Source organism: Poeciliopsis prolifica, unplaced genomic scaffold (genome assembly GCF_027474105.1).
Source record: "Poeciliopsis prolifica strain line A6 unplaced genomic scaffold, Auburn_PproV2 SCAFFOLD024, whole genome shotgun sequence".
In the NCBI taxonomy this organism is placed as follows: Eukaryota; Metazoa; Chordata; class Actinopteri; order Cyprinodontiformes; family Poeciliidae; genus Poeciliopsis; species Poeciliopsis prolifica.
The window spans coordinates 4,398,396-4,420,571 of record NW_026562399.1 but is presented as its reverse complement, the minus strand read 5'-3'; the positions used below and the strand labels follow the sequence as shown (position 1 = coordinate 4,420,571).

Below are 22,176 nucleotides of genomic sequence, written 5' to 3'. Positions count from 1 at the left end.
TGCGGTTGTCATCATTCAGATTTATTTATTCAGGAGAAGTAAAAGCATCAAAACACAGTACAGATATGGAAACAGCATCACTACCTCAAGAAACCAAACCTGAATTAAAGTGTCGAGATCCACAAAAAGAAACCGAAAGCACACGTGAAATAAGTTAAGAAGCAATTATTTCCACACAGACAAACTGCATCGTGAAAATCGGCCGATCTTATTCGTATTTGGAGCTACTGAAGACGACGTGTTGCATGCATCACCATTAAAGAATCACGTTTCCCTAAAATCGGATGTTTTGAACAGAAACTCCAGCCGTGCAAATCAAACAACCCACAAAAAGCCAACATGAAAACCTGACTTCCCATCAGAGTTAGACATGTAAACACACCTCCAGTTATTTACCGCCAGAGGAAGAAAGAAACTTTGTCTCAGAGAAAAATTAGAAACTAAATTAAAGGACGCGAGGAATTCAACTGCCAACCTCATTTCCATGATCACATGAATCAGTCTCTTATTTTGCCTTCAAATGAGCAAAAAACAAAACAAAACAAAACAAAACTAGGTGTTTTGCAACCTGGTTTCCTCATTTAAGGAGCTGAAATGAAAATCTCTACTTTTCATAATTTATGAAAAATTATGAACATTATGAACATGTTTTCAAACATTATGGAAAAAAAAATCAACATCTGCTTCGCTTTTATCTTTGAAAGAAAATCAAAAAATTAGAACCATAAAACAAATAAGAACATGTAAAATAGAGTTACATCTATATATAGTTTTTAATTACGTTGCAACCCAAATTTGGAAAACACCTTTACCACATATGGCCGATGACATCACGGGGCGAAGCAGCTCTTTGCCGGTTCAAAATGAGGTAAGACGTTCAAACAGAGGAAGATTTCTTCTTCTTCTCTGTTTAACCACAAAATGCAAGAACGCTTTAAAATCCTATTTTACAATGAAAACCCACAATGTTGTTGTTCTGATATTGGAGAAAATCCAAAGAACCAAACATGCACAGACCAGTGATGCATATCATCATCATCATCATCATCATCATCATCATCACGCTCTATGACGCATTCAGGGAGTAAACTATAGGTTATCATTTGCAAACACACACCACTCAACAGGGCCTGACTTACAGATGAATTTCTCGGTGTGGATTACCAGAGCTGTTAGTTTCATGTCTGCAGCTGCATTTGAAATGTATTTACTGAATGTGACTGTGCTAAATATACACACACACACACACACACACACACACACATTATATATATAAAATCCAATTTAAAATGTCACATTTCATAAATAGTTCTTATTTTACTGATTGGAAATGCGGCTGTAAGACTCTTATAAAGCGATCTGTACCAGTTTGTTTCGAGACGGGGTCCAACCTGGACAGGTCACCATGGCAACCCAGATTTTCACACCAGAAGGCCGTTTAGCTAAAAAGCCAAAAACTCAGAGAGAACCGACGCATGCGCAGGAAGAAGGTTCGGCAGGGATTCAAACCCGGACCTATAGGAGTCCAAACACGGATCAGAACCAGAACGAAACCAGGTTTTAGGACAAGTAGACACACTGGAGTTGAAACTACAGGTGAGAGTTGAGCAGTTTTCATGAAAACACTTGTGACCTGGCATGTAAAGATTTCAGTCGAAGCAAAAGAAAAGGAAACAAGAAAACTGGCTCAACAAAACCTCCTCTGTTCTCATATGTACTTTTCCTTCTGGATCGCCGCCGTCACATTTATCCCTCCTGTGAAGCTGGTAGTACACCTCCACTGACTTTCTTTTCTTACTAAAGTTAGAAGCAGAGCAACAGTCAGGCAACAGTGAACAGATTAACAGGGAAACTCCTGCAACCAGCAGCATGTTCTCAGCAGGATTCCCAAAGTGACACCAAAGGGAATTCTGGGAGATTTATGGGAAAAACAAAGAGCCATAAACACGCGCGGTTCGAAATGAACCCGACATGCAAAATATTCTCCCATCAGTGTAAAAACCTGCATCTTACATTCTTCTAATAGATTTCATACTTGGCAGTGAAGTGTCTCCTGGGAGTTTGGATCCAACAACGGCGTATTAGCGCCATTGCAGATAGAAAATGCAAAAGGAAAATATTTACACCACAAATCTTGAGCCTGAAATGTTACAAATATGTGAGTGTGAGGGGTTGGGAATTGGATTAAGAAATAAAAAACAGAACAATACTGAGTTCCAAAAGTTGAAACTTTGAGACCCAAAACTCAAAAATTTTGAGATTAATAAGAAACTTTCCATAAAAAATGGACATTTCTGAGAGCCAAAAGTCAAGACAAAAAAAAGGAGAACATTTCTGGACTCTAAAAGTCGAATATTTGAAACAAAAAACTAAAAGGTCAAAAAAGTGTTAGAAAAACTCTGGAAAAAGTTTGACAATTCTGACTTTCAAACATCAACATTTTTTCAATTTTGGGGAATTTTCTGAGTTTCAGAAGATTAAAAATGTCAACGTATCAAACTCAGAAATCTCCAAGTGTTTCCTAGAAAATGTCAAAGATTTGATCCAAAACTGTCTGAGTCTTAGGGGGGACAGTTCCTGCTCCTTTCCTTTTGACATCTGCAATAGCTGTAATACGCTGCCGTAGGATCCAGCAGGAGGTTATGACACATAGTACTTGTTGGTAACGTTGGCGAAACACTGAGTCTGAGTGGAAATGTAAAGTTTAACAACGTCTCAGAGTGTCGGATGTAACGGAGAGTCTGGGCGGGAGACCCGGCCGTCTGAACCCGGTCTAACCCAACAGCAGCGGAAGTCTGTGTGACACCAGTGGCAGCCGGTGTTCGGTTTCCCCCAGAAAGCGGCTCGCCGCCTCTCAGCTGCCCGACAGCCTGCGGCCGGCGGTAACCGGAGCGTCCGGCACCGGGCCTGGCCTGCCCTGGCCGCCGTCTCGGCTTTCCCCCAGGGCGGGGAGGAGAGGAGGGCGGCTCCGTGCGCGTCTGTGTTCCCCCCCCCCGAAGTGGAGCGGCGCTTCTGCATCCGCTCCAGGGTTATCCCAGGACTCCCAGCGAATGAGCCGATCCGTTCTCAACAAAGGAACGTTTTCAAATCTAAATCTGCTCAGCTGAACTCAGACAAACGGAGCTTTCTCAAGGCCGACGCACTTAAAAAAAAAAAAAAAGAAAGTCTTTCTGTGCATTCTAACACCTAAACATCCTGGATTCAGCCGACTGCAGTCCCAGCTGCAGAATAAAGTTCACTCCTCACTGTATGTTTGCTCCTAAAATGATTCACAATCAGAAAAAGAACCAGGAGAACTGCAACTGCATGGTGAATATTTTTAAACTCTACCTTAGATTTTAGTATTTGTGCATTAATTTAAATGATCAAACCTCTGCTGAAGTTCTGTTGTGGATCTAATCCCTGATAACCTGCGGTGGTTTCTTTAATATAACTTGTGCATTCAGTTGATTTTCAAAAAAGATGTTGTTTTAAATAAACTTTTGCATAATAACGGAACTAGAATATTTTTTGCTCCTCTCAACAAACTGGGCTACATCTTGATTTTGAGCCCAGAAACCCGTGAGGCTGCTGTCAATTCCGCATCCCAATCTACATGTTTAACTTATATTTATATATTTTTCTGATGTGAAATGGATCTACCTGACTAAAAACTCTCTGTCTGATTTTTGGGGCATTGATTTAAACGTTGGATCCTGGAGGAAATGGTCAAAGTTATTTCTTTTTAAACAGTATTCTCCTCCGCTGGACGCCCTCAGGTTCGTCGCTTTGAACAGGTAAACAGATATTTCATTAAATTTGCAGATAACCTGTCATTCTAAAGGGACAAAGGAGAAATTTATGCTCAAGTGATAAGAGAATGTAAAAAGTATGTTGGTGAATGATTAAATATGCATGCTGTATAGTTGGTTTGGGCTTCTTCTGCAGGAATTAATACATAATTAACTACATTTCCATTACCAATGTGCATAAAACTTTGCCAATATTCCATTAATGTCAGATAAAAAAAAACTATTTATCATTTGCGGCGCTTCCATTAAATAAGAAACATAAGTTTGTTCACATGGTAAATCCTTAAAAAACATGTCATCCTCCGACTACTGTAAAAAAAAAAAAAAAAAAAAAAAAAAAAAGTGTTTCCATTGCAGTTTTGTGAAATAAACTCATTTTGATACGTCTGAACAAACCCTGTATGATCCTAACGGCAAAGCTTTTTCATGGAAAAACGATAACTAGCACGTTTCCATGAAACAACATGATTTTCCAGATGTCAAACGGTGAAGTTATATGGTCAATGGAAACACAGCTATTGTCTATTTCAGGTAATATTTTTCTAAATTCATTCAAGCTTTAAATGTGAAAGTTGTTTTAAGATTCACTGACTAATTATTTCATTAGGATTTAAGCGAAAATACTTTGATTGTATTTTTGCCTTTTTTAAAGCCTATAATTGTGTGTTTTGGTATTGGCAGCAATGTTTTCCAATTACACATAATTATCTAGTTAGATAAGTTCTTGTCAACTATGAACATTTTTAGCAGCTCTTGCACTCCTGGTTTTTTCAGGGAAACCCTGGACAGGTTTTGCATAGTTTGTCTCGTCTTTGGCACCTACATTTGACGATTTTATGGCCCAGATTTCATGTTTAGCTAAAGTAAAGGTCTTCAGTATAGACCCAGCTTCCACCAGAGAAACAAAACAGCTCAATTTTAAACTTTACTAAATTCCTTTAAAGCTATTTTGGGTCAAAAGCTTCAATGTGCAAATTTAATGTTGCGCTATTTCTCTAAACTTCCTTACATTCAGCACTGGGAGAAGTCTTTCTTATCAAATAAAAGCTTTGTCTCTGTTCATTTTTAATTTCTCATCCGAAGCACGAGAGCGTCCTTCCTCAAAAGTCCGAGGAGCAGCAGCGGTTTTTCTCTCTGGGCACCACTAGGATCTCGTCGCCGTCTTGGATGCTGTAGGAGTGAAGCGCCCGGAAGCCGCACTTCAGCTCCTCGGGTCCGAACACGGAGCTCATCTCTTTGTCGATGTGGAAGAGGCGGATGCCGTTGGAGGGCAGCTGCAGCAGAGCCTTTAGCTGCTTCTTCAGGTCGCCCACCGTCTGCTCCAGGCGGAGGGTGACCGGCTCCACCCGGTCCCCCCAGCGGACCTCCACCACGGTGCCGCGCGGGCTCAGGTCCACCTCGGCCAGCGGGGCCAGGCGGCCATATTTGGACACGAGGGCGTGGTACCTGGAACAGAACGGGGCACGTGTTGGTGTTTGGTTCGTACAAGATTGAAGGACAAATTTACTTTCTTAATTTAGGCTGGAAATATGAATCATTAAAACAAACTAAAGTTTTCGCTGCGCAAACACGGGGGGGTTAACTTCACTCAGGCCAACCCACATCGTTCCAGTTCAAACGTGACTGACCTCCCTGTGGAAGAGTTCAACTGTCCTGCCACAAGTGGGCGGAGCCAAGACGCAGAGAGGAGCGTGGCCACGTGCGAGGACGAGCAGAGGGGGTTAAACTATAGTACGTCAGTGTCAGTCGCTGCGTTTCCATCAACTAGAAAATTGTGCAAACTACAAAAATATTTATTTTTTATGGCATGTTTTAATGCTGCAGCAATAAAACTTTTTTTTTCACATGTAATAGGTGTAAGATATGAAAAATCAGATAAAACTAGTTATGAGACTCTTCTTATGAGATTAATTCATTCAAACTTGTACAAGCGCAGACTAACTGTTCAGGATTTGTTTTGGATTTAAACGGGATTTGTTTATTACTTGTTATGTGGGATCTTATAATCTAATATCATTTTGAGTTATGTATTTCATAAAGATTCAGTTAATATCTGGTTCAAAACCAAACATATTTATTGACCTTTGATAGACGGGACCTTACATCTCGTGATTCCTTATTGTTATGAGCTTAAACAGCTCTGATGTTTTTTTGCTCTAAATGCTGAAGGAAAACAGTCCTAATCATCATTAGCTTCATTTCCATTCAGGTTGTGTTCTGGTGGCTGCTGAAAGGAAATGTTCTGGTGGAGCAGAAAAAAAACCCAACCGTCGGCCGTGAGAAACCACTCAGTCGTCTCAGGGGAACCGAAGCTCGAGATAAAGACCCGGGAACGATTAAATAAAATCAAGGAGAGGAGGGAAAAAAAAAAGAGAGGCAGTGTTTTCAAAGAGTCTGTAACAGCTGGTCCAATCAAGCCAATTTCACTTCCCCACTAAAAACTGGTCCTCAAAGCCGATCCGCCTGACCCAAGGTTTCTGTGGGAACTCGCGGCGCACAAAGTGCCCTTCTGACAGCAGGGCTTAAGGCGGCACGTCTGGTGAAACACTGCTGCAGATAACATGTCAGCCTTTCTAATTGTGTTTTTAAGGAAAGAGATTGTGGGTTTGGAGACTCTGTCCAGTCCAGGTCCAACATCCAGCCTGAAACTCACCACTTTTCTACGTTATTTTTCAAAACTTCTCCAGTGACAGAGTCTTGCTGGGTCGACTACACCTTAAATTAAGCAGGACTTCATAAAGTTTCTATATGAGTTACGTGTGTATTGAAGGACATTTCAGAATCAACACAGTTCAAAGCACTTTACGCTCAAAAACCCCCCAAAAGGCATAAAGCAGATACCAAACAAGCAATAAACATTAGATTTAGTCAAATGCCATCATCAAAATCATCGAGCAAATATACAAATATGTTGATCAATTGATAACAAATTTTAATGGTTGATATTTTGTCCCAGAAATGATTGCGATAAATGTTCATATTGTGTTTTTGAGACCATTTTTTTGTGATGTATTGATAACACATGAGAGGTCGGAAGGTTGATCCAACAAATCTGCAGATCTCTGATCCGTTAAGTGATTTATAAACTACCAGTAGTTTCTTTAAGTCTAAACTTCCCTCAATGAAGGACTGCAGAACTGGGCGATGTGCTCCACCGTCCTAGTTTTAGCCAGAACGCCAACAGCAGCGTTTTGGATCAGCGGCAGCTGGAGGATTTGCTTTATTAGATCACTTTGTGAAGACCCTGCTGCAGTGATCAATGCAACTAAAGATGAATTTCTCTGATGCTGAGACATCAGTCCTCTGATCCTGGAAATGTTCTTTAGGTGACAGAAGGCCGACTTTGTAACTGTCTTTATGTGACTCTGAAGATTCAGGTCAAAGTTCAGCCTGAGTTGAGCAGCCAGACAGCAGGACTCAACTACCAACACTCACCCGGATTAGCATCACAGTCAGAAAGCTAAACAAGTAAACTGAAAAATAATTCAAGTCTTCGAGCTGGCGGTGTGAGACGCCGGTTCTGATCTCGCTCTGGGACCGCCGCTACTGGTGGTGATATTTCACAGACGGAGCGCCGCTCAACCTCCACCAGACAGTAAACTCTCACACCGAACATCTGCTTAAAACTACAGCATGTAACTTAAGCAACAAAAAAAAAAAAAAAAAAAAGATTTTAGATATCAATAAATCATTGTCTTGAAAGAAGCTTATATATATTGATGAAAAGTTAAGATATTTGCACCAGAAACTAGACCAAATTTACTTGGTAAGATGTTTTTGCAGTGTTGTAATCTGAGATACTGGGATAGGATGTAGACATTAAATAGGACTTGTGATTTCTGTCTTGTGATTTGTGTATCTTGATGAGAAGCTACACAAAAAATAATTCCTGTTCTTTAGGTAAGATTCGAATCAGTGAAGTACTGGAGCAGAACTTCAGCTGGCAACATCTGGTAAGTGGTGGTTTTAAGGATGACAACATCTAAATAACTCATTTACTCTACAGAATGCGTTTGATCCGCGCTACCTGAGAGGAAAGGGGATACCTGCGCTCTCACACCGACGCCCCCTGACCTTCTGACCTATAGAGACCAAACCACCAAACCAGGTCCACCAGCGCCAGTCAAACCAGAGAGAAGGAAGGAGACATAATCCGCCGCTCGTCACCTGAAGCGTCAGAGGAGATGCAGCGCTGCCGAAACCATCAGAAAATCTCCAGGCTTCCCGTTTTGATTTTGACGGCGTTGGTGTGCAGATAAAAGACAGAAACATCGAGCAGCATCTAGCAGCTACCTGCCGTATCCGATTCCCAATCAGAGAATTCCCCCTACAAAGAGTTCATTGAGCAGTCGGAGAGTGGCGGCATTGTCTCCCAAAAGGTTAGTTTCCCTCAGCGAAGGACTCCACCTTCCTTCAGAAAGCCCCCCACCCCCACCTCATTCTGCTCAGGTTAAGTGGAATGAAGGCAACTGAGACTGGAGACGATGACTGGATATCTGAAGTTTGTCCCCAAATAAAAGAAACGACCACAGACATCACAAGTTTTCATGGTTCGAAGCGTAAAATGACGTCAGCTGCTGCAGTCTGTGTTACTGAAGAAGGAAACTTTACTCGAATTCAAAAATACTTTATGGATTAAGGGGAAATTAAATGTGGCAACTCAGGGTTTCCCCCAGAAAACTTGCTAAGCCCAGTGGGAGGGGGCGCCATGCCAGTCACCCAGTGGCCAAACATGCTTTAGTCAAAAAAATGTTTAAAGAAAAGTGAATTGTATTTCTAAAGTTGACAAGATAACTGGATTTAATTGTTTTCCAGTGATGAGGACAGCAGCCCTTCGTTTGCTTTGGACAAAGCGCTGCATGGTGTGAAGAGTGTACCTCTGAGGAAGCTCCCGCTCAGGACAGGCCTGGTAGTATCGGATGAAGAACCGCTCTGCGTCCTCCCTCTCTCCGTCAGAAATGGCACTCCCATTTAAAACCATCACAGATGGCAGCCTGGGGAACAGAACAAAAGCTCATTAAATACTTAAATAATTAAAAACAGCCATGATGCATGAAGAGGGAGCGTTTCATCGTAACGAACTGTGCTAAAAGGAGGCTGCGTCGCTCCTGGGTGCTGTACGACTGCAGCAAAGGAATCCCCTGAGCTTTGACGTCCTCCAGTTTAGGGAAGAAGTTCAGCCTTTCAATGTCCTCCCACTGGCTGAGACCTGCAGTTCACAAGGAAAACGCTTCATTTCTTCTCTTTGAACTGCTGTTCATGTTGAGGTTTATTTATTTCAAAGGGAACAATGCACATCACAGAATAATGTAGATACTGAAAAAATATTTTTTATATGGAATCCAAATCCTGGAAATTCTGAATCGATTCAAAATGTATTATATAATATATATAATCTTTAAATTACCTAATTCCTTAACATGAACAGTATGCCAAAGTTAGCCAAAGAAGCAGGTTTCATCTGTAGAACCTCAAAGTATAAGCAATATAAATACAGTACTGTACAATACAGACAAATTAACTAGCTTTTCCATCAAAAAGAGCATAAAAAAATATCGGATTACGTATAAAATGCCAGACAGCACAATACAGAACAAAGCAGAAAGAAAATAAGAATCACATGATCAGTTTCTGCATAATTGATTATCTAAGGGCCATAATTTTAAGTTTTTTAAATTAATATCATTAATTAAATATCCTACAACATTTTTTTAGCAAGGTTTGGTTATCTGGCAACAACCTGTTGAGCAACAAGCGTAGCAGTGATTTCATGTTTCGCCACTGTGCCTCATAAATGGTTAAAAATAAAAAACAATGGCATGGAGGGAAAACTGAATAAAGCAGAAAATATTACGCCACCAGTTGGGTAGCATTTCAGATATTTAAAACCAATAATTAATGATCAATAATTATCTACACTGACTGATATAAAATGCTTTTATTGTGACACGTTTTTCAGCCATCTTGTCCTGCCTTATGGTTGACCAATATGATTTTCTCTCCACACATAAATATGTTTGCATTGGGTATATTTCTTGGTCTTTTAGCAAAATACATTCCAACTGAACTGGCAGAGGAAACAAACCTGAGTTGTTGAGGTTGATGCTGCGCAGGTTGGGGAAGAGACCCTCCAGTGTTTCCTTGGTGTCACCCACAGAGCTGACGCTGTTGTTGGCCAGCACCAGGGTGCTCAGACTGGGGTACAGCCGCCCAAACTTCCTGACCTCGGCCCAGTCCTGTAGCTGGTTGCCAGTGATCTGTAGCAGGTTCAGTGACGGACAGGAAGCCTGGGACTCGGACACGGAGTCGTAGCCGTTCAGGCAGAGGAAGAGCTCTTTCAGCCTGGACGCCAGGAGGAGCAGAGTCTGAGAAACTCGAACGCGTTGCAGCACAGCAACAGGGAACATCTTCTTGCCTCACTTACTCTGGCGTATGCTGCGTGAGAGTGTGCACCGTGTCCCAGCTGACTTGCGTGTTGATGAGGACGAGTCGTCGCACCCTGGAGAACACATCGGCCACGCTGGGCTGCAGTTGCACGCCGCTCAGCGGGTTCATGCTCAGGTTGAGGAAGTCCAGGTGAGGAATGCTGGAGACGATGGTGCTGATCTGTCAAAGCCACAATGAACACAACGAATAACACGATCCTTAGTATTTTTTGACATTTGTTTTTAACTCGTTGTTTTGGAATCTTCGGTAGATTTTGCCAATGTAGCGCTGTCAATCAAGCTTGTGTTTACGTTGCTCACCCCCCTCACACACACATTGTGTGTAAAGTATCAGGTCACTCTGACCACAAAAGTCAGAAAGCAACTCAAACTTTATGAGATGTAGAAAGACTTTCTTAATTGTGTGTCGATTTATTTTTGTCATCGACCAACATCTGGCGCCCAACGTGGGTCCAACCAACTCTACGTAAATGGTTTTGGATTCGTGAAGAGGACTTACCTCTTCCCAGTCCTTGAGCTGATTGTAGGCCAGGTCCAGCTCCAGGACATGAGCACAGAACGCTTCGATGTCGGATCTGTCGCCAGCTTTGCTGATCCCGCAGTCGTTCAGAACCAGAATGCTGGGCAGGAACAGTCGGTCTGTCCCACAGCAAAACCAATGTCAATTCATTTCTGCAATTTTCAATTGGTTATGAAGTGTTTTTTGCTTTTTCTGTTACCTTTAACAGGAGATCCTGGAGGGCTGGGCAGAACCACCACACCTTGGCCGTAGGGGAAATTCTCCGGGTTGTACTTCTCACTGAGGACCCGGACGAAGGTGCGCTCCTCCTCTTCATCAGAGGAATCCATGGCTGCACAGCTTCATAATAATCCAGAGAAAATATATAAATAAGCAGCAATAGTTCACCATTAGAACAAACAACGACTTCTCTGGTTCTGATCTGCAGCCCAAACCTGAAACTGATCAAATTCAACCTAAAAAAGATAAAGAAAAAAAAAAGAGCTTTATCTTTTAAGAGATTGGTGCAAACGCTAAAAAATGCAGTAAAAACTATAATACACTGACTTTAATTAGTGAAAAAAGATGCCGAAAATCTGTGGTTTAGAAATTAGAAAAAAAAAAACAACTCACAAAATCAAACAGTAACCAGCAGAACTGGTTTGGGAACCAGAGAACTGTAAAATAATTGAGCCGCTTTGTTTACATGCAGGCGTGGTACAACATGTCAGAGTTTAGGAGCAGAATCATCAGTAAAAGCTGCAGATCTTTGGGGAAATGAAAGACCTGCTGTTAGCACTTATTAAACGATAACACAGGCTCTGCTATCTCTCAAGTAGCTTTTGCGCTAAAATAAAGTTCAGAGGTCAACCAGTGTGGGCTGGTAGGTTTGACTCAATCACAACAACTCAGCAGATTTCAACAAAAACAATAATTGTTTTACACTTTTAAGAGACACTGTGGAAAGAAGAGGTATAAAAATGGTTTAAATGAGTGAAATCAATTCCTTTATCTATAAATTTACATTTTAAAGGGTGAAAAACTAAAGAAAATAAGCTAAGTGTGTTCAATTAGCACATAGAAATAAAATTAAAATCAAGAATAAATAAATAAATATACATTCTTAATAGTTCCTCCGGTAAATTTGTGCAATAAGCTTACTTTTTTTTTTACAGTAGAAAAATTTCATACGGAAAAGAATTTTGAAAAATACAAACTGCAATATAAGAATGTTCATTCACGATGGGGTGAAAAAGGCACAGAAAAGGACATTTCTTTTTGCTTAAAATCAATTATTATTCTGTAAAATTTTAATCATATAGTAAGATAAAATTAAAAATAAATTTGACTAAAATTCCTATTGTGAGATTATTGCGGCTGGAATATATGAGGTATTGAAAAAGTCTTTATATAAACACTTAAAGAATTTTAAAATTGTGAAAATTCTTTAAATTATTTCTAACTCATAAGCAACTATTTTAATAAAGGTTTTTAATCTTTGAATATTTTTAAATCGTGTTGTGCAGCTGCAGAGAGCTGCATGTGTAACAATGGGAGCTTTATATAAAGTTTCTCTGCTGGTGCTCAGAAGTCCAACAGGTGGGGTCAGAAGTGCACCAACGGTTTTCCTTTAAACTTATAATAAACTACAACAAAAGGCAGTGCTTGGTGGCTGCACACAGTTTGGGAGATCAAATAATGAATTTGTTCTGCTAGACAACCACAGGACAACAAAGCAATGTGAAGTCTGAGTAAACTATGGGAGCAGGTTTATATGGGACTTTTTCTGCCATAATCCAAGAGCACATATGTTCAGTCTGAAAGCAGGATTTTATGTTTTTTGTTTGCAAAACTCTTAATACTGTTGCTTGCTTTTTTATTTTGAAAGTAGGACTTCATCTTTTTCTGCTTAACACCTGTAACGCTTGTACTCAAAACTTCTCCTCGCGTTCACACTTAGTCTCTGCTCAGATTCTCTGCTCGCTTACGAAACACGGAACCGCCTTTTGGCACAGTCGCCTGGCAACCTCTCAGCCAATAGAACGAAAGTGTTGTGCTGGGTACATTTGTTTCCTTTCAGCGGGTGTAGGAACCTGCGCCTACATGATGTTACGTGGTTTGTATTATGATTTTCCAGGAGAGACAAGTGCTATTCAATCAGTTAAATACAATCCTGTGAAGAAAATATTTATATCCCCCCAGATTTTTTTCTGTTATCTCTCACTTAAATGTTTCAGATCACCAACCTGAAAAAAATAGAAATCGCATATTTCTAAAATTTATTTCATTTAATAAGAGGAGAGAGAAAAAAAATTGAATTAAAAAATAACAACAAGAGTTCACCATTAGAACGAACAATAATTTCTCTGGTTCTGCTCTGCAGTCCAAACCTGAGACTGTGAGAAAACTAATCCCATGGAGGCCGTTTTTATTATTAGATCATGACCTCTGACCTTAACACTCATGGAGATGGATTGATAGATATATCTAATTAAAAACATTAACACCCCCAATCTTACAGTGAGGACGGCTTTTTGTTTTCACTTATAATCAAGCATAACTAATGTGTAGCTATAATTCAGCAGCAATAGAAATGAAATGTATTTTTACCTTTCAAATAAAATCTATCTGTTTATCTTAAACATTTTGTGTAAACACGGAGCTTTCCCTCAAGGTCATGATGCGATAAAAATCTGATCCCACCCGGTCCTGTCCGATCAGGCCTATCGGTGTCTGATAGACAAAGGTCCAGTTATCTAAAGTTCTGTCCGTGGACGCGTTTGCCAAATGTCTGAGTCTGGAGTCAGGACTCGGCCTGATGACACAGATCTCCTGGTTCTTACCTCAGACGCAGCAGAGATCGGAGGAAAGAGTGTTTTCAACAACCCAACGTCCCCATTCCTGCTGAGGGAAGCAGAAAGAGGGAAGAGTAAAAATGGAAACGGTTCTGGGTCTGATCATTTAACGTGACGGAGCAACAAAAAAAAAGTGGCCAGAAAGAAAGCAGGTGTCTGGGGAATTTGACTTTTGAATAGAACGGGCTCCTGCAGGACGTTTTGTCTCGGGCGGCCAGATGGGACCCATTAAGAATCATGAGGTGGTCCAGGAAAAAAAATGACATTTTATTTAAATATGTTCCCATGTATGGTGGAAGATTAATTCATGTTTTGAAGCATATAAGCTTCTTGCAATAAATCAATGAATCGCTTTGTAAACTACAATGAGTTCAATCATTTTCATTATGTTTTGTAAAGGGTGATTTTTTTTTTTTTTTTTTTTACAGAGACTTTATAATCTATTCTACTTATGTTTTTAGTTGTGTGCAGGTTTTAATTTCCGTTTTATTGGTTTTGGTCTTTTTTGTTCAATATTTTAAAAAATTCCATTTCCAGTGTTAAGAGCGTTTTTCTTTTTTAACAAAATTAAAGTTTTTTGATGATTGAGAGGGCAAACTTGCATTATTGTGCCATTGTCATTAAATTACTTGAAAATAGTTTCAAAAATATTATTATTTATCGCAATAATTTCTGGGATAATTTATTGTCCAGAAAAATTTTATGCACTTTTGTGCATAAACTAACATTCATGCACAAAATACATAATGCTGTTTCTTAGAAAAAGGTAGCACAAGTCTGACATGTAGACTGTGTGTCTCAATAAATAAGATCAAGAAAAAGTTTGTTCATTCTAGTACTGAAACACATATTACATAGAGTCCTTCCATAGAACATTTTAGACATCTATTTCAGTTCATGTTTATGATTTTAAGCGAATTAAAACTCAAAAGTCAGTTTCTCAGAAATAAAATTTTATATTAGGTAAATGAAAAAGGGATTGTGATGCAGAAATGTCATGGTATTGTGAGAAAATCATAAGAAAAACAGCCATATTTTAGAATGAAAGTACTTATTTATTGGTATATAAACATAGTAATATTTTTATTCATTTCTGAGAAACTGAATTTTGTGTTTTAATCGACTGTAAGCTGTAAAATGATCAAAACCAGCAGAAAAAAAACACCTAAACATTCTGACTATGAATAAATGTCAGCTTAGATTTCTGAAGTAAATATCTGACATAAAGATTCAGATGCAGAGAGGCACCTGTCAGTTTTTTGAAAAGGGGGGGGGTGATTTTTGTTTATGAAGTTCGATATAAACAAAATTCCAGGAAGTTATTTTTTATGATAAAAGTTGACTTTGAACGCCGCTCTTTGCTTCCCTCTACTGTTCGGCGTTGGCATTGCGAATTCTAAGCATTTTTTTCTTCCTTTTATTAAACAACGAGAAGAATCGACTGATAAATAACGCCGAATACACTTCAAACAAGTAAAGACAAAAGCAATATCACATAATTTAATACTCCGCTTTCATACACTCTCTGAAAAAAAATTTAAAATCAAATGAGAGCTTTTTTCAACATAATTCGGCAAATCAACCAGAAGGTCGACCAAAAACCGGTTGTTGTGGGAGCTGCAGACTAACGGAGCCTGTTTGGAAAACGCAGCTCAAACTAAAAACATGGAAAAATAGAGCAAACTCGGGCGTTTTGAGGTGTTTCAGAAGCAAACAGGCCATATAAACTGTAAACACGACAAAAGGAGCATCAGAACAATCAGTACTTTGGTGTTTCTTACATCCAGTCCGGTAACGGGTGTTGGTGCAGGTGTTCAGCCCCTTTTATGGACCTTTCTTCGGAACATTACAGCTATATTGTGTCCCAGTAACAAGGTTAGAGGTGAGTCCACTCGTAGACCACCGGAGCCTCTCAACCTTCGGTTTGTGTTTGTTGTTCTTCGGTTAGTTTGACAGATTAGGACACGCCTCTTCTACCGGAAGTTACGTTGTTTAAATGTCAGGTTTTATTTTTTTTATTTTTTCCTTACAGATAAAAGAGCAATGAAACGACAAGAAACAAAAGGCATGAAACATAGAAACATGTAAAATGCGTAACTACAAATTAGCTTTTAAATATGTAACATTATTTTCGGACTACCTGTTGCCACTGATCACGTCGTGCCATAGCGACAAACATTCTCGTTTGTGATTGGTTCTCTGCCAGACTTAAAGGAGCAGAGCACACGTGAGGCTTTTCCGTTAGAATATGAAAATTTTATTTAATTAAAAAGACAAACATGACAAATACATTTTTTAATTGATTTAAATGGCTTAAAAATCACAGTGCATTTTACTGAGACGTTATTATTAAAACCAACACAAACTGGAAGTGGGGGAAAAAAAATATTGTTTTCAACTAAAATAAATCTGAAAAGTGTGGCCTACATTTGTATTCTACTTCTTGAATCAGTGCTTTTGTGAGTGAATTCAATTTTATTCAAAAATACTTGTTTGATCCCAAAAGTAAATAAAAATATTATTTAATTGAAGAGTTATTAAGCGTAATTTATATGCAGCAGCATTTCTTCTGCACACTGACACAAGTTTCCACTAATCAAATCAAAATCAAATCAAATTTTATTCGTATAGCACACTTCAGCAGAAAGGCATTTCAAAGTGCTTTACATCATAAACACAAAAGTCATGGAACATAGAATAAACAATACATATTACATTTCAAATATAATTCTAAACAGGTGTGTTTTTAGTTGAGATTTAAAGGAAGTCAGGGTTTCTGCTGTTTTACAGTTTTCTGGAAGTTTTTTCCAAATTTTTGGTGCATAGATGCTGAAAGCTGCTTCTCCTCTCTTGGTTCTGGTTCTGGGGATACAAAGCAGACCAGAACCAGAAGACCTGAGAGGTCGGGAAGGTTGATACAACAACAGCAGATCTTTGATGTATTTCCACTAACCAAAACTTTTGCTGCCATGTTAATATTTTATTAAGGGATTAAGGTTTTTATTATGGTATTTTATTATGGAATACTGTTATTTCATGAGTGACATCACCTCATCCCTTAAAGGTTTCATTTACGTACAGAGAGCACAAATCTGGACAGGTTCTAGAAAATACTCTTCCCAGCAGGAAATGATGTCATTGTTTGTGACCTGCGGACCATTAAGCTAATCCTCATTTGTTATCTCAGAGCAGAGATTAATGTACTATAACTACTACAATTTAAAGCAGAAATCAGAGGCAGAAGAAACTGTAGTTTCTGTTTTTGGGCATCTATTGTGTTATTTCAATGTATGCATAAAAACATGGCGGTAAGGTCCTCAGCCCAGAAAGAGTGAGGGGAAACTGGGTGGGAGGCGTGGCATTCTAATCCAGAAGGATCCTGTGAGTCAGATGCACAGTAATCTGCCAGGAGCAGAGAATACAAACAGACAACAGGGGAGGAATCTGAGTTAAATCATCCGATAAAATAAGCTAATATCCCTTTTTAACTTCTGCTGGAATATTATTGAAACAGAAAGAACAAAGCTGACTGAAGCTGAGGAACATGGCGCTCCTGAAGTCAGGCTGGCTGTGGAGACAGAGTGAGTATTTCCTATTATTTTTGATCATGTAACCCCAAAACATAAAGGTAAATTTGGAATATTTTACTCAAAAATTCTCTTTAATTTACATTTGAAATTTATACCAGTAATACAGAAATCAAAAAGTACCACAATCCAATAAGTAAATATATTTATTTATTTTCTCAACTATTTCAAAGGTGTGAATCATGTAAAAAAGAATGATTGACATACATTTTGGAAAGTATCTTAAATACATGACATTACATTATATACACAGTCCCAATCTTAATTATATATTAGCAAATATTTTTATTTAGAGATTATGGATCTAAAAATTCCCTAAAATAGCGTAACAGGAAAAGAAAAAACGAGTAAATTTCCACCAAAAAGAACTTAGAAGTTTTTGGATTCATCTCAAGCTTTCTACAAAGATTTGGAAATTGTGAGCTCGAAAAGTTGATTATTTTCAACTTTTGAAAGGTCATAAATTTACAGTCATTGAAATATTTAATATTATTTAAACTAATATAAATAGCAGTATTATAAGAAATAATTAGATAAAAAAATAAAGAGTACAAAAGGAATTTAAAAACAATACAAAAGGAATTTAAGATATAGGTGTGTTGTTACCTAATTTTAATTTTTTGCTTCATCTGAAAAATACAAATGTCCCCTCCAGAATCAGAGTTGGAGAGAGGGAAAAAATATGATCAAAACTAAAAAAAATATATAAAATTTGACAAAACTAAAATTCTACTCCAAAGATGCAGTAATATTTCAGACAAATATAGAAGAATAGCCTTTAATCTAGCAAAAACAAAACAAAAACCAAATTTGATGCCAAAATCTGGAATTATTTACATATTTACAAGAGCGACAGCCTCAAAGCATCAAAGCAGAGAAATGTGCATGGTTTTAGGCATTTCTAATTTAGATTTGCTAATCAACTCATATTCAGGGTCAAATAACAAAACAGTTTTTGATGATTTTGAGGAACTTGTTTTTTCTGAGCTTTTAAAGGTTTAACATGTTGATCTTTAACTGACCAACATCATGTTTCTGTATATTCTTTATTCTCCATTCAGAATATTCCAGAAAGCCACCATGCTGGTTACGAAACTCCAGCCTCTGCAGCATTTAATCCTATTAATTGTCCTCGGCCGGCAGTGTCTTTAAGTGGCTCACAGATCATGAGAGAAAGCCAGTCGAAAGCAGAGTTTTGGAAAGGAAATGATTCACAATAAGTTATTTTAAGAGATTTTACACCTCTAATGTGACAGAAATTAAGTCAATTTGCCATACCAGATTTTTCTGAAATTTGTTTCCTCAAGCTGAAGTCAAAGTTTATAGCAAGAGAGAGAGAATGTAATTATTAATAAGACTTGGCTAAAAGAAGCAAGTTTTCAAATAAAGGGCCCTCTGAATCACATTTTCCTTTTATTTTGTTTGTTTAATTACAATATTTTATGCTTAAAATCAGTACATTTTGTATAGTTTTAAATTTTTTTATTTATTATTGGTTTGCAACTGCTCAGACCTTTCATTTATTTGTAATTAAAGGGGTAGTATTACATAAAATCAATCTTTTAGCTTTATGCTATAATGATTTTCCCTCAACCAAAAATAACCAGGCGTGTTGATTTGATTTCTTTATGCATGTTTGAGAAATCCATGGCAACCATTCAGCTGGGTGAACCTTAGAGGCATACCTCCTCCGACACTCAGCTCCTTCAGACTAGCCAACAGCAATTAGCAAAAGCCTGGAGCTGAGCTCGTTATAGGAGCTGCTGCTGCTGCTGGTAAAACGTTGCTAAAAGGGTTAATAGAGGAGCCATGTTTGGATGACTTCCTGGAGGCGGAGCTTTAGAAAGAGCAGGGTTTTTTAAAGAGACACAGACCCAGTTTCAAGGCATTAAAGCAGGAAGTCAAATTAGTAATTTTTGAAATATGTGTAGCATTTTTAAAATTTTTGAAGGCAACAGTCACTTGAAATGCTATAAAATGGCACTATATGCCTATAAACATATAATACTTCCCCTTTAATAGTTATATTAAACGACTATGATTATTTTTCTACAGGTGTTTTGAGAGACACTGTATATCTCTGCAATCTATTTACACATTTACTTTTGAAAAATATGGGATTATACCAAATTATTTCAATAAAATTATGTCTAATTCAAGTTCTAGAATAAAAGGGGAGCGAGTACTGATCCTAGAGGTACACCACAAGCTGGCTCAGTAGTGACCAATTATCATCACCAGTGAAAGTAAAGTGGTTTCCAGAGTACATCAAATCCCTTTACAGAAAAGTGGTAGCATGACTCTGCATGCTTGCTCTGCAGCCGCCATTTTAAAGCGCTGGAAGCTGAACTGGTGTGACCTTTGGATAGACGGCAGCCTGTGTTTCTACAAGAGCGACAGCCGGCGGGAGTTGGAGCAGCGAGTCACCCTGAAAACAACGTGCATCGATGTGCGGTCTGGTTTGGAATGTGGAGGTAAACGTCACAGAAATACGTTTATAGCTACAGTCACTGCAAATAGAAAGTAAGACCCCAATTGTCTGACTGTCTGTCTGTAGGTGTGAACCCACCAGAGAGTAATCCCAGGGAAAACCTCGTAGTGATTCATCTCAGAGAAGGCTCTACACTCAACCTGTGCGCAAACAGTGAAGATGAGTCTCTGTAGGTACATTCCCACCTGCTGGCTCAGCCTTTAATTTAAACTAAACACATTTGTCAGCTTCTGATTTTGGGTTTTTGTTCTCATTCAGAGCATGGAAACTGACTCTGCTTGAAACCAGAAGAAACCCGGTGAGTTCTGTGTGTTCCCTGTCGGATCTGGACCTTCACCTGACAATTTGCCGCTGAAAATAATGAAAATGTTTTTCTGTTGGTTTTTTTGTGCAGGTGTTTGCATACGACCCCTATGACGACTCCTATCAGGCCGTCCCCATGAACGGATACCACACTGTGTACATCACACCTGGAGCGGGGCCAGGTAAGATGGCTGAATGTCAAAATGCAAGAACAAGAAACTTTGAGTTCAACCTCAGAACATTTCTAGACAAAATGAGAACATTTCTGAGTTTAAAAAGTTGTACATATGAAAGAAAAAAACTCCAATTCTGAATTTAAACTCAGTATTTTTCTCCAAAAATGTAGACATTTCTGATCCTCAAAAAGTCAATCCAGGACTTTGAGATCAATCTAAAAAATTTATGAGCTTCTTTTTCCTAGAAAATTTTAGATTAATCTGAGAATTTCAGATTTGTTCTTCCAAACGTACACATTTTGAAATCTGAAATTTAGTTTTCTTCTAGAAAATGCCTGAGATCAATCTTACTTCAGAATTTGTTTCCGACTAGATTTACAACTATCTGAACTCAAAGGTTTCCCTCGTTTTTCTGGAACATTTCTGAGATTAATCTCAGGATTTCTGAGTTTATTCTTCTTGCAAATATCCAGCTGTTTGGATTTTTATATTCCATGTAGAAGATTTTAACAGCAATTTCCCTTCCAAACTTAACCAGTCTGATAAGCAAAAGAAAAAAAAAGAAAAAAGAAAAAGACCTGTTTGAGAGGCAACAGACAGGATTTACCTGTAACAGCGGCTGCTGTGTTGTGTTGAAGGAACCCACCAGGTGATCGTCCAGAGGGATCCGTTTGATGGAGTCGCAGAGAGCGTTACGCTGGGATTACTGGCGGGCGTGGCGGCGGGGGCGGCCATGCGGTCCTTCCTCTGGATGCCCTTCTTCTTCTGCTGAAGACGCCGGTCGCTCGTCTCCTCCGCTGAAGGAAACGTGTAGAAAAGCTTCTTCTTCATCACGGTTTGCTTTTCTCTTCAGGAGCAGTTCTGAATCTGAAGCCAGAAGGCTGCTGTGTATTTATTTCATTCATTTATTCAGGACATTACAACTACCCATGGACATTTCTGAAACAAGACGCCAGTTTTGTATTCAATGCTCCTGCATCACTGTTTTACATTTTACAAGCTTATAAAATAAAATTAGCTCATTCTGAGCATTGCTCTGTGTATAGAAGATAAATCAATAAATTAAGACAAACGCTCATTTTCTCCTAACTTGTTTTGCTTTCTGTAAGTTACCATGGGAACAGTCACTTAGCTAGGGCAGGTGGACACTATAAAATTTTTTTAAAAAACTACAATCTGTTATTTTTACTGTAATAAACCGGCAACAACTTTACAGAAAAAAACACACTAAAGTGTGAAATTCACAGGTTCTGTAAGTTTTGCATATTTTCACTGTCGTTTTTAGACGTTTTTTGTGTCAAAAAAAAAAGAGAACAGTTTCAATTTGTAAATTTTGCAGGATGATGTCGTTATAGAAGAAAGTACTCACAGTCGATAAATCTTTACTGGGAATGATTGAAGAATAAATGTGTTGAAACAAGAATAGTCAAGTAAATCCCGTTTTGATATATTTGTGTTAAAGTTGACAACCGAACATGTGGAAAGTTTTTGAATATTGGAGAATACTCTCGATTAGTTCACTGATTTTGTTTTGAGTTCAAACAGCATCAGTAGAGAGTTTAGAGTTAATCGATTCATTTCTGCAGGGTGAGCTAAAATTCAAGCTAAAGGCCGCTTCAAGTCAATTTAGTTTATTTTATGGCACCAATTCACAATAAGTGAATTGATGCATTAAGGATTGTGGTGACAGTGGAGAGGAAAATCTCCAGCAGAACCAGAATCCTCTTTTTGTCACAAATGTGGTAAAAGAAGAAAATTTTTCGTCCAGCACATTGCAATCAAGTTTGTGCCTGGAAACCTGTGTTTTGACCTTTGACTTCTACGCAGCAGAGAATATATCTAATAAGAGAGGCAGGAAGTTCATACTACATGTTGCTAACAACCAGAGAAAGAAAGTGACCTAAGTTTGTACATAAATTATGTTTAATAAAGTGAAATAAATGAAAGTCAAGAAAGCAGCTTAAATGCGTCATGATTCAGAAAGTAATCGTTTTTCCTATGAGCACAGAGGAATATCTGCTGGTTTAG

At 38.5% G+C, this 22,176-nt stretch overlaps 1 protein-coding gene across 5 annotated transcripts; it reads right to left on the bottom strand.

Moving 5' to 3' along the window:
- Positions 1-21,251, bottom strand: LOC129370495 (tubulin-specific chaperone cofactor E-like protein). Of its 5 annotated transcripts, none has more exons than XM_055046529.1 (9): positions 15,358-15,577; positions 13,580-13,640; positions 10,957-11,096; positions 10,737-10,876; positions 10,216-10,397; positions 9,877-10,133; positions 8,874-9,000; positions 8,669-8,785; positions 1-5,237 (listed from the first exon to the last, which is right to left on the bottom strand). In XM_055046529.1, exons 3-9 carry the CDS (start codon positions 11,084-11,086, stop codon positions 4,892-4,894), a joined length of 1,299 nt encoding a protein of 432 aa, XP_054902504.1. In that variant the 5' UTR covers positions 11,087-11,096; positions 13,580-13,640; positions 15,358-15,577; the 3' UTR covers positions 1-4,891. The 5 variants fall into 5 exon arrangements, with proteins under 5 accessions (XP_054902504.1, XP_054902503.1, XP_054902502.1 ...); XM_055046528.1 differs by having other exon boundaries at positions 13,580-13,637; positions 15,373-15,577; XM_055046527.1 differs by having other exon boundaries at positions 15,373-15,576.
- Positions 21,252-22,176: the final 925 nt, after the last annotated feature.